At 42.6% G+C, this 13326-nt stretch overlaps 1 protein-coding gene across 2 annotated transcripts in view; it reads right to left on the reverse strand.

Annotated features, from left to right (window-relative positions):
* The window catches only part of LOC124129589, a 63919-nt gene that overhangs the window by 39516 nt on the left and 11077 nt on the right, over positions 1–13326 (reverse strand). For both annotated transcript variants that reach the window (XM_048399743.1, XM_048399741.1), the window contains exons 5-7: positions 11176–11740; positions 10458–10609; positions 8431–10204 (exon numbers count right to left, since the gene is read on the reverse strand). In XM_048399743.1, coding sequence (XP_048255700.1) covers positions 8431–10204; positions 10458–10609; positions 11176–11740 — 2491 coding nt within the window. The remainder of the gene's footprint in view (positions 1–8430; positions 10205–10457; positions 10610–11175; positions 11741–13326) is intronic.

Consider the following 13326-nt stretch of genomic DNA (forward strand, 5'->3'; position numbering starts at 1 on the left):
GGAGATGTGAAGATCGGAGTTCTATCCCCGGCCGCATCATTCCAAAAGACGTTGAAAAGGTTGAACTTGTTGTCACCCTGCCTGGCGCTCGACATTAAATGGCTAAAACAAAGACTGGTCGGCTTTGCGTGAGGATACTGTGTCTGAGTGGGGTATTCATGTTCAACTGCTTCATACACGTCGCTATATCAGAGCATAATCTTGAACGCGACGTTAAACCCCACTCCACCTCACCACATCTCCTTTGTGCCAATAAAGCCTGCAGCTTTTTAAGTTTTGACGAGGAGTGACTTTAGGTACACTCAGTCAATCAGTTCCAACGGATATACTAGCTTATGTAATGAACCACAACAGCACATGGTCTCTGCTTCTGCTTCATACAATTGCGTATAGGATGTTCTCGTATCAATACTTGGGTTGTACAATAGACATTATTGGTTGTTTGTGGATAACAGCTTCTAATTTTAAGGCTAAACATGCATGTAAATTTCGGGTCAGAACATCAAATCCCCGTAATCCAATGCCAGTCCTAAGAGTCACCAGATGAAGGGGTTCGGTGACGAGGCTGTGTGTCATCGTACTCCCTGGAGTAGACAGTAGCGCCCTTTACAGTAACTTTGGTGTGGTCCCAGCGCGATTGCTTACAAACATCTGTGTAATTGCTGAAACATTGCTGACTGCGGCCTAAACAATATTCACTCAGGTTAAGGCGTTGTTGTAACTGGATTAAGGATCTGTAAGTATCAAGAAAGTAGAAAAAAATCTCAATTAAGCGAGGGTTTTTTAATTGCCGTCTGAAAACTTTGTTTGTTTGTTTGTTCGTTGTTTAACGCCGCACTGAGCAATATTCCAGATATATGACGGCGGTCTGTAAATAATCAAGTCTAGACCAGACAATCCAGTGATTGACATCAAGATCATCGATCCAAGCAAATTGGGACACGATGACATGCATCAATAAAGTCAAAACAAAACCTATGGACATACTCACTCCTGCAAAACAGTAATAACATTTGCGATATGTAATATGCAATGGTGTAACACTGAAGGTCTAAGTTCTACGTATCTTTCGCTACTTTTGTCTTGAACCAACAATGGAATCTGATCTTCAAAACGGGATAGAGACCTATGGCATTTAAAAATTCTCAAACATAAAACAACTCCATGAGGATTGAGGTACTATAAATAATCCAGAGTTCTTAAGAAACACGAATAATAAGAATGTGTTGAATGAATTGTTGTTAATTATTCAAATCCACACACGTGCGTTTGTTTACAGTGAGTTAACGTATCAGTTAACAATTGTCATCCAATTGCACGTGCCCACTGAGTATTTTTATGACGATCTATTTGGCTTTCCCCACTTTATTCATTTTAATATCAGTTTTGATATGCACTAAGAGGTGAATTCTATTTTGAAGCAATCGAAATAGACACAAGTTTCAAAACAACAATAGATATTCATATAGTTTTTACTTCAGGTATTTTATCGAAAACAATAAATTGTCCCTAAAAAATCTTTAAAAAATAATTATACTTCAGACCTTTCAAAAAAGAAATTGTTTGCCACAAAAATTACATTGCTGCAAATCAGGCTCACAGTTTTATACCTAAAAAACATCTGGTTTTGCACCTGAAGCTGAAAATTATTTAATTTCGATACCAAATCCCAGGTCCCTACAACAATATCAAATGGTCCGTCGGTTTGAAAGAGTAGCATTAAAGCTCACGGTTTGCTGACAGACAATTCTTGCTTTTCTGGTGATGGAAATCCTTTATGGAGAACACATCTTCCCGAGGCAAGCGAGTTGACTGACTTTTCAAATCTGCACGACGGTGTCGATTTCGTTACACGATTTTGATTGGACTTTACATAGACTCGTTATTCCAGCCCATAACTCCACAATTCCAGCCTAGTTCGGCAAGTGTGGAAACTGGACTTCTAGAGTCAGTTAACTCTCTTGCCTCGGGAAGATGCTTAACCGGTAAACACAGGTCAGTTCCGTGGCTCGTATATCTCAAATGACTCCCTGTTAAAGATGGTTTACAGTGCGAACAGAATACAAAAAAAGCATTGCATGTTCAATTTCTCTTATTTAATAGCAACAAAAAGGCAGATTGTACATTTTTATTACATAAATAATACTTTCACCACAAGAGAAGTTCAACTACCTAACTACATAATTAATCATTATTTGGTAAGGACTTCAAGGGTTGGTTTTCGTCACATATGAAATATTATGCAAAGAATGAAATGAAGGCCGACATGTTAACAAATCTGTCGTTTACAACAGTACGTGGACGTAATGCTGTACCAGAAAATAAAATGCGAATACTGGTTACTTCATAACAAGAGCAATACAAACTCAACCAGTGGAGAAAAAACGATTTTGGTGACCCACGCTTGATGTATCACGTGGTCTCTTGGAGGTCACGGTTGAGTGGATATTCTCCCCGAAAACGGGTTTGAATAACTGGTGAGTTTGCCTGCCGAGCAAATTTCAGGGTCCCTGTTCACAAAGCAATCGTAGCGTTACGACCACCGTAGCTCAGACTGTTCAACAAAGATTTACGACAGTCGGAGGCCTAAGGTCGCTTCGTGATCGGAACCTAGTCTCTTGAAGAAAGTGACGGCGAAACTACGACATATTACAATGATTTCGTTTACGTCTATTCTAATGTGTGTAATTAAAGTTATTTTACAAAGACAGAATTACTTGATTTTCTTTGTAACAACAATATTAAATGCCAAAAATATATTGTTCTTAAATTGTTAAATTCCCTTCTGAATTTGAAAGCTTTGTTCCGTCATTTATGTGCGTGAGTATATCAAAATGAACGCTGCTGGATCTTGATGAGAGACTTCCGGTAAATCCCGGAGTGATCGGAAGAACGACGACAGATTTGAAACCGGAGCTAAGTAATACATTTAGTCTTCTCGAACACCTAGTGTCATCACTGAATTTTAGTGATCCATTCATATAATCTTCACCGCTATTTTGCCTTACGCACAATGGAATCAGTTTCGGCGGATGATCGAGACTGGCGTTGGCGTGAGACGGGTTATTCTCTGGCGTTCACGTTGTATATTTACATTTCACGCAATCGCACATGAAAATGACTCACGTGATTTGGCCAAATATAGTTGTATTGGAAGTTCATGCATTTTTATAGGAGCCTTTTATCAGAATGTAATAGTTATCTCAAAGAATTGTCGAAAACCATTTCAGTAAAAAGACTCCATTAAGTCGATACACTACAACTGCATATTTTAGAATGATGTAATTTGATGGTCCCCGTACAAGCAGTAGCTGCTTAGTATCGACACTCAATCTATTTTTATAGTCCCAAGGACTTCGAATGTACATGATTATGCTGTATATACATTATGACAAAGCTGATAATCTGATTGCAGCAATCAAATTAACTCAAACGTTGTGGAACGCCCTTAATATTTATCACGTTGACAGTTACACATTTGAACGACTTGTAGAAGTTTAGAGCTGACGTTACAAAAACACAAACACAAGTCACTTAAGCCTCAGTCACACAGACAATGCGACCGCGATGCAACCTCCTGGCGACCAAAATATTTGACAATCGCAATGAGGTTTCAGGGGTCTCTGAAAGGTTTCACTGAGGTCGATACAAGGTTTCAGAGCGGTCGCAAAACTCATTGGGTCGCAACCAGTCTTTTGAACATGCACAAAAGAATGGCTGCGACCGATTTGGTCGCTTGGAGGTTTCATCGGTCTCCTGGAGGTCCCCAAGTGGTGTCATTTTAATAGCAGATTGGTTTCCACTGTGCGGCGATCGGTTTCGTCTACACAAGGGTGTTGATTCTTTGCAACCTAGTGGCGACCTCCCGGTGACTGATCAATGATGAGGAAGGTGATCGACCGGTGCGTCATCGGTGACAAAATGCAAAGAAATGTATTGATTCAGAAAAGCACCCTTTTTATATGCATTATGTTTAGATCGGTGATCGATGGACAACTAGTCACCGACCAGTCCCCGTCCAGTTACAACAAGTCACCGAAGATTCGCTTACTAGTCACCGATCGGTCTCAACCAGTTGCAAACATTTCGCCGTGTCTGCGGTGAACAGTTGCCGATCAATCACTGACAAGTTGCAAAACCTATCGCTGATTGATCGGCGATCATACCCTGGTTGCAAATAGGGGCAGAAGTAGTTGCACCGGTCTCAGCGATCGCCAGTCGGTCGCAAAGGAAACCAGTCGCTAAGAGGTTGCCTCGCGGTCACATTGTCTGTGTGACTGCAGCTTTAGCAAACACGAAGTGGCCCAGTATACACATTTGTCTGTAGTCTCTACAGTAGCAGTGTTGTTTCTGTACTCGTTTAACAGAGGAACACATGGTCCTCGATATACTGAGCGACGTCGGGACGAGCGACGAGCGGTTCGTCGACAACCTACTATTTCCTATTATGAACAATGTAACCTATCTGAGATACCATGCCAGGAAAATGGTAAGTTTGATGGAAAAGTTAATAAAGTTCTGACGCACTTGCATTTAGGATTTTTACCAGACTCGGGATCATGTTTACTGGACGCAATCGTCTTGGTCACATCTCTACATGTTTATCAGGAATAAACATGCTTTATTTGAATGAGCTTACGAATTCTCGACGTCTGATTTGGTATTTACAATCAAGAAAACTGTTCAGAAGTCATCCTGGTCTTGGCACAATAAAGGTAGCCATCAAGCGCTCTTTCCAAGTGCGGCTCATTCTAAAACGAGGTTTTTATAATCGTGCCCTTTTAGCACTACTGGATGTCTGTACACATGTCTTAACTGTCTTGTGCAGATAGGGAACTTCACTGTGACGTGTTTAAGTCACGTGATACTTTAGGTCTTCCAGCCTTTGGGTATCGGTTGATGGTGTATGCCGCACACGTTGTTCTACTGCCATGTCAACGTATCACACACTTTCACAAAGTCAGCCCAAAAACCGAATGTCCTCCTTTGATATATAAACAAAGCTACATGTATTTCACAACCTTCGCCTTTCTTCGCTAACTCTGTCACCAATATGCCCCATTCAGGCACAAAGAAACTTCTCCTCTCCACGACCCTCTTCACATCTCTTGACGTTATCTATTCTGTACTTTTGCTTTTACTTCTGTCACGACAGTTTCATCTGCTTCCCCCGTGAGTCCTTTGTTTGGCCCTCGTGGGTCTATTATATCGATTTCTTCCTCTACTTTGTCTGTCTGTGGATTTCTTTCGGTCCCAACAACGGTTGCTAGCTCAGTATATACATCTCCAGTCTTCTCTCTTTCCTCTTGTTCCATCCCATCTCCTCCTTCTCCTTCCTTCATCACGTCGTGTTCGCCTCCTGTGTCTTCCTCTAAATCAGCTGACTCTGCACTATCACTCATCTTTTTCTGTTGAACTGTAGCCTTTCTCTCATATTCTCCCCTGATATTACCTTCATTCCTTGCATCAAATTCTTCCCCCACCGTAGTGGGCTCCTTCCCTGTGCCCTCATCTTCCCCTTTCTCCACCAGCTCTAGGTCCTTCTTCCCTCCTTCGTCTGTTTCCATCACGCTTTTATCTTCTGTTATGTGGACCTCTTCCTCTGTCTTCACATCTTCCCCATCACCAGTATCCACTTTCTCCACCTCCTCTTCATCTCCACTCCGACCTTCACCATCGCGTTCTTCTTCAAATAATGTTTTTGCTTCTGGCATTCGTTTCTCTGTCTTCACTTCATCCAAAGCATCATCTGCCCATGTCTCCCGATCTGGATCCTTTCTCTCACCCTCACACTGTCTTTCGATCACATTGTCTTCTGGTACCAACATGACGTCTTCTCCATTCTTCACTTCCTTTCCTGCATCGTTCAATTTCTTCATATCTTCACCTGCATCTTCAACACCAACATCTTCCTCATCCATATCAATCTGTTCACTCTTCACTTTCTCCGGATCTTTCTTTGTATCGTCCCCATCTCTTTCTCCCCCTGCCAGTGTTTCAACATCTACAACACTGGTTCCCTCCACAAACGGTACCTCTTTATCTCTCTTCACTTCCTTTCCTGCATCATTACCTTCCTTCTCCACTCGCTCCCTAGCCTTCACCCCTCCTTTGCAATCTCTTTCGGTGCCTTCTGGAGATGTTACCTCTTCCTCTGTCTTAACGTCCTTCCCTGTATCATTACTTTCCTTCTCCACCCTCTCCATAACCGTCCTCCCTCCTTCAGCATCTCTTTCCATGCCTTCTGGAACCAATGTTGCCTCTCTCAAAATTTCTTTTTCTGTCCCCAGCATCTCCGATTCTTCCATTTCATTGCGCTCCATTCCCCCAAATGTTTCTTCATCTGGTACTTGTGTGACCTCTTCCTCTTGATTCACTCTCTCACCTACACCCTCCTGTTGATCCAGTGTTTCCCTTCCATCTTCCCCTACTCTGACAACAACATCTTCCAGTGTATCAGTTTCTGGAACCACCTTTTTGTCTTCTACAATCGTAGCTACCTCTCCTGCAGTCTTCCCTGCTACTTCCAGTTGTTCCTCTATGTTTATGCCCCTTTCGTTGGTGCTGTATAACGCATCTACGTTATCATCCTCTGCAACATCACTTTCGACCAATGTAACCTCTTCTCCAATGTAAACATTCTCCAATCTCTCCACTTCTTCGTTCTCAGTACTCTCATCCTCCTCCTCACGGTTCTCTTTAGTCGATGATTCGTGTTCTGCTAATGGTGTGACCTCTTCCTCCTTTTTCAGTTCTTCTCCAATCCTCTTCTGCAGTTTCTGTTGTTCCGCCACGTTTCCCTCGGCCAAATCTGTACTGTCAAGCCCAACTTCACATTCTTCCTCTGTTCCATCATCTTCTCCTTCTACTGGGACAGACCCATTATTTCCTTCCTCTCCCATACTGTTCCTTGCTCTCTGATGCTGTTCCATCACGTTCCTGTCACCAGCCAATGTGGTATCAGCATCTTCGTTGTCTCTCAACTCGCTTCCTCCCACTGTGACCTCTTCCTCCTCACTGTCCCAATTCTCCCTCACATCCTGTTCTCCCTGTGGTTTGCTTTCATCTTCTTTAACATCCGCATCACTTCTACGTATTTCCTTATCTGCTTCTTTACTTTCATCTTTTTCTGTCCTTACACCTTGCTGGATTTCCCCATCTCCTCCTCCCACCGCAGCTTCTTTCCCAGTTCTGCCTTCTTCCTCCACACGAATCTTTCTGTCTAGATATGCCCCATCACATTCTATCGTGCCCTGAAGCCTCACATCTTCCACATCCAATTCCTTCTGTCCCTTCTCCATCTCCATAAGTCTGTCCCTCACAGCAGTCAAAGTGTAGCCCAGTACGTTCTCCCCTCTCCAGTTATTTGTGTCCCATGCTTTGGATTTCCTCTTTGCAAATCCGAGACCATACCCAGTACTCCAGTAGTCGTCATCATTCTTACACTCAGCTAACAGTTTTGGGTACGTGGCGAACAGTTGCCTCTTTAACTCGGAGTTCTGAGTGAACTGTGGAAGCAACAAGAAAACCGTGAGCCATATACTGTAGAATATTGAAAAGAATACTTGAGGATAAACAGTAAATGAAACAATAAATGTGTTTAGTTTGAGATCATTCCATTTTCAAAATAAACTGTTAGTTGTGAGATCAAATAGAAAGAGAACCAGTTCGTCATTTCTGTTAGGTTGATATTATAGATAAAATGCCCTTTAAAAGGTCGTAGAGTCCCAATACCATTATGGCACAATATGGTTCTCTCACCTTGGCCGTGATGCCGCGTTCAACAACTTGTACGCATTTTTGTACCCATACATCCCACCGAAAGTTCGGGATATCATAGGTATAGAGGTCCTGTTTCTTGGGGTCACTTGTGGACATGATTTTCTCCTGACATTCCTTGTCTTCAAATATCACTGAAAATACAGGAACATTTCATGATAACCATGGCTTCTTCAAAATCTGGTTCTTTAAATTCTGTCCAAATTTGGCAATGCTACGGAAACGCCGATCATTTATGTCACAATATTAAAAAAAACCTCTCAACATACCTCAATGATTCTAGCTGTTTTATATGAGAAAGTTATATGCACATTCGATGTGATGACATCACTTCAAGTTTGCTAAAACGCAGTAGGGCTTCAAATCAGAAAGTTAGAGCACTTCAGTGTGATCAGGTCAATTTGGATTTTTGAAAGAATCTACAATTGCACACATCACTCGTCAAAATGATCCAGTGCTGATAATGATCATACAATACACCAGGTATTCTAACATCACAAAAGCTAAACTGACCACTTTCCCGTTTTAAATACATTGATGCTTGTCTTGAAAATATACTTTCATACAATTCTATCACATTATACAGTGCAACGAAGAACTTATCTGTCGCTATAACATCTCTACAGCCCTGTATAACATCCAACTACTCACCAGCCATCTGGTACAGTGTGAACTGTTCAGCACTGGTGAAGGTTTGACCATCGATCGTGAAACTGGCAGGATAATGTTGGCTGAATGGAGATTTGATGTCCCCGAAAAATTCAAAATTGTCTTTCCCAGATAGATGTCTGTAAGATTCACATCTGGATTGGGAAGTCATGCTATCTTCCACATCCATATCAATCTGTTCACTCTTCACTTTCTCCGGATTTTTCTTTGTATCGTCCCCATCTCTTTCTCCCCCTGCCAGTGTTTCAACATCTACAACTCTGGTTCCCTCCACAAACGGTACCTCTTTATCTCTCTTCACTTCCTTTCCTGCATCATTACCTTCCTTCTCCACTCGCTCCCTAGCCTTCACCCCTCCTTTGCAATCTCTCTCGGTGCCTTCTGGAGATGTTACCTCTTCCTCTGTCTTAACGTCCTTCCCTGTATCATTACTTTCCTTCTCCACCCTCTCCATAACCGTCCTCCCTCCTTCGGCATCTCTTTCCATGCCTTCTGGAACCGATATTGCCTCTCTCAAAACTTCTTTTTCTGTCCCCAGCATCTCCGATTTTTCCATTTCGTCGCGCTCCATTCCCCCAAATGTTTCTTCATCTGGTACTTGTGTGACCTCTTCCTCTTGATTCACTCTCTCACCTACACCCTCCTGTTGATCCAGTGTTTCCTTTCCACCTTCCCCAACTCTGTCAACAACATCTTCCAGTGTATCAGTTTCTGGAACCACCTTGTTGTCTTCTTCAATCGTAGCTACCTCTCCTGCAGTCTTCCCTGCTACTTCCAGTTGTTCCTCTGTGTTCATGGCCCTTTCATTGGTGCTGTTTAACGCATCTACGTTATCATCCTCTGCAACATCACTTTTGACCAATGTAACCTCTTCTCCAATGCAACCATTCTCCAATCTCTCCGCTTCTTCGTTCTCAGTACTCTCACCCTCCTCCTCATTCTTCTCTTTAGTCGATGATTCATCTTCTGCTAATGACGTGACCTCTTCCTCCTTTTTTAGTTCTTCTCCAATCCTCTTCTGGAGTTTCTGTTGTTCCGCCACGTTTCCCTCGGCCAAATCTGTACTGTCAAGCCCAACTACACCTTCTTCCTCTGTTCCATCATCTTCTCCTTCTAATGGGACAGACCCATTATTTCCTTCCTCTCCCATACTGTTCCTTGCTCTCTGATGCTGTTCCATCACGTTCCTGTCACCAGCCAATGTTGTATCAGCATCTTCGTTGTCTCTCAACTCACTTCCTCCCACTGTGACCTCTTCCTTCTCACTGTCCCAATTCTCCCTCACATCCTGTTCTTTATGTGGTTTGCTTTCATCTTCTTCAACATCCGCATCACTTCTTCGTATTTCCACATTTGCTTCTTCTTTTTCTGTCATAACATCTTGCTGGATTTCCCCATTTTCTCCGACCACTGCAGCTTCTTTCCCAGTTCTGCCTTTTTCCTCCACAAGAATCTTCCTATCAAGATGTGCCCCATCACCCTCTATCGTGCCCTGAAGCCTCACATCTTCAACATCCAATTCCGTCTGTCCCTTCTGCCCCTTCTCCTTCTCCATAAGTCTGTCCCTCACAGCAGTCAAAGTGTAGCCCAGTACGTTCTCCCCTCTCCAGTTATTTGTGTCCCATGCTTTGGATTTCCTCTTTGCAAATCCGAGACCATACCCAGTACTCCAGTAGTCGTCATCATACTTACACTCAGCTAACAGTTTTGGGTATGTGGCGAACAGTTGCCCCCTTAGCTCGGAATTCTGAGTGAACTGGGGAAACAACAAGAAAATCGTGAGCCATATACTGTAGAATATTGAAAAGAATACTTGAAGATAAACAGTAAATGAAACAATAAATCTGTTTCATTTGAGATCGTTTCATTTTCAAAATAGACTGTAAGTCGTTAGCTCAAATAGAAAAAGAACCAGTTCGTCATTTCTGTTAGGTTGATATTATGGTTAGAATGCCCTTGAAAAGGTTGTAGAATCCCAATACCATCATGGTACAATATGGTTCTCTCACCTTGGCCATTATGCCGCGTTCAACAACTTGTACGCATTTCTGTTCCCATACATTCCATTGGAAGTTCTGGATGTCATATGTATAGCGGTCCTGTTCACTGGGGTCACTGGTTGACATGATTTTCTCCTGACATTCCTGGTCTTCAAATATCACTGAAAATACAGGCACATAACATGATAACCACGGCTACTTTAAAATCTGTTTCTTTAAATTCTGTCCAAATTTGGCAATGCTACGGAAACGCCGGTCAATTGTGTCACAATGGCAAAAAAACTCTCAACATAACTCCATGATTCTAGCTGTTCTATCTGAGAAAGATATATGCACATTCGATGTCACTTCCAGTTTGCTAAAACGCAGTAGGGCTTCAAATCAGAAAGTTAGAGCACATCTTTATATCAAGATAGAGGACTAAAATTCATATTGAATGCAATAATAGTTAGAGCACTTCAGTCTGATAAGATCAATTTGGATATTTGAAAGAATCTACAATTGCACGCATCACTCATCAAAATGATCCAGTGCTGATAATGATCATACAATACACCAGGTAGTCTAACATCACAAAAGCTAAACTGACCACTTTCCCGTTTTAAATACATTGACACTTGTCTTGAAAATATACTTTCATACAATTCTATCACATTATACAGAGCAACGAAGATCTGATGCATCGCTATTACATCTCTACAGCCCTGGATAACATCCAACTACTCACCGGCCATCTGGTACAGTGTGAAGTGTTCAGCACTGGTGAAGGTTTGACCATTGATCGTGAAACTGGCAGGATAAAGTTGGCTAAATGGAGATTTGATGCCCCAGAAAAATTCAAAATTTTCTTTCCCAGACACATGTTTGTAAGATTCACGTCTGGATTGGGAAGTCATGCCATCTTCCTTCATTAGCATCATGCTACCATCGTGCACCCCGTCACCCTGGCGTTTCGTTTTAGGAGTCCTTTCTTCGTGACGTCCTCCGTAAGGATCCAATTCCCATCTTCTCTTTTCCCTCTTCTCCCTCGCCTCCTCTTCCTCCCACCTCTTGTCGTCCTTCCACTTCTCCCATTCCTCCCAGTGTGTGTCCTTCACCTTCATCAGTCTATCTCTCACTCGGGTAATTATATAGCCCAGTTGGTTTTTGCCCCGCCATGTTTCCTTGTCCCAGGCTAAGGGGTCTTTTTGGCCACGCCCTATTCCCCACAAACGGTCGGATGGACTCGCCTCCACCAACAGCTTAGGATGCGTGGCGACCAGGTGTTCCAGCAAATGTGGATTCTGAGAGAACTGAAATGACAAAGAAACTAACATAAAATGGCTATCTAATACATAGTTGAATAGTAAGCGTTTACTTAACATTTGTATTCTACATCACTGTACAGCATGTAATTTGTTCCATGAAACTGAGTCTGTAACACAAAAGTCTGTAAGCCTCATATGAATAAAACAGTGGTCAGTGACACCATAATATACACATGCACAAAAGTTAAGCGCCACCCACCATATTTGTGAGCTGTTTCTTTTGGCACTTAATGATGACTATTATAACGAGATGTACGATTGTTATAAGCCGTATATGTAAACCTCATGTGATGCAAAAGTTGTCCCAAAGCAAGTTTATCTTGTGGTCCAAAAGAATATGAGCAGAAAGGAATTTTACCGAAGACCAGAAATTGAAGGATTAGAAAACATTGAAAAACTTTGTTTTTTGTCATGTAACTGTCATGATATCAGCAGACCATATCAGGTGTCACAGAGACACCCTAGGGAGTGCAGAGTCTATTGCAAGAGAGAAACGTCAGTAACGTGTGTATGATCCACGGACATTGACCACGGCTTCAACCCTACGCCTCATACTCATTACAAGTCGTTGAATGCTTCTCTGAGGCAAACGGATACATTCTTCATGAAGTGCGGCTTCAAGTCCAGCATGATTTTGAAATGGGGCATCATGATGTCTGATTTTCCGGCCAAGAATGTCCCAGAGATGATCAATCGGATTAAGATCTGGACTACAGGCCGGCCAAGGAAGAGTGGCAATAGCTTCTTGATGCAATTAAGCCAAAACTGCCCGAGATCTGTGTGGTCTAGAATTGTCTTCCATGTAAACAGGTCTTGTCTGAAGAGAATGGTTGTCAAAATGAGGGACTACCACTGGATGAAGAACGGCATCTTGGTAATGTTGGCCATTCAGGTTTCCACGAATTGTCACCAGCGGAAGTTTGCAGCTGAAGGAAACACAACCCCATATCATGACAGACCCCCAGCCACATGCTAAGGTCTTCTGGATGTTCCTTGGTGCAAAACGAGTGTTGCCTCCAAACACGTATTCGACCGTCAACAGTTCGTAGCAGCATTCGACACTCGTCAGACCAATGGATCCTTCTCCAGTTGGCCAAGTTCCATCGATTACGGGCACGACACCATATCAGACGATTCCACATGTGCCTCTCAGTCAGCTGAGGACGTTTTACTGGTCTTCTGGCGTTATAACCAGCCGCTCTGAGGCGACGCCTTACGGTCATCGTCGAGTGTCTCTAATGGGTAATGAACTGCAGTCTTGAATCTGTTGAAGTGGCAAAAGGATTTTGTCTGACTATCCTGAAAAGACGTCTATACTCTCTGTTAGAGGTATTTCTTGGCCTACCAGACATATGCCTGTCATTGACATCATTGGTTTGACCATGTTTGACAATCAAACGAGTGATAACACTTAGATGACAACCCATTTGTCTTGCAATGGCCCTTCATGACATGCCAGCATTTTTCATGCCTATCACTTGCCATCTTTTAGCGTTCGTTAACTTCTCCTCACCTTGGCTGATTTTCAACCTCTATTGGAAGGGGAATCTCACACAGGAGAAAAATGCAAC

Source organism: Haliotis rufescens, unplaced genomic scaffold, assembly GCF_023055435.1.
Source record: "Haliotis rufescens isolate VD_foot unplaced genomic scaffold, xgHalRufe1.0.p SCAF_2, whole genome shotgun sequence".
Taxonomy (NCBI): domain Eukaryota; kingdom Metazoa; phylum Mollusca; class Gastropoda; order Lepetellida; family Haliotidae; genus Haliotis; species Haliotis rufescens.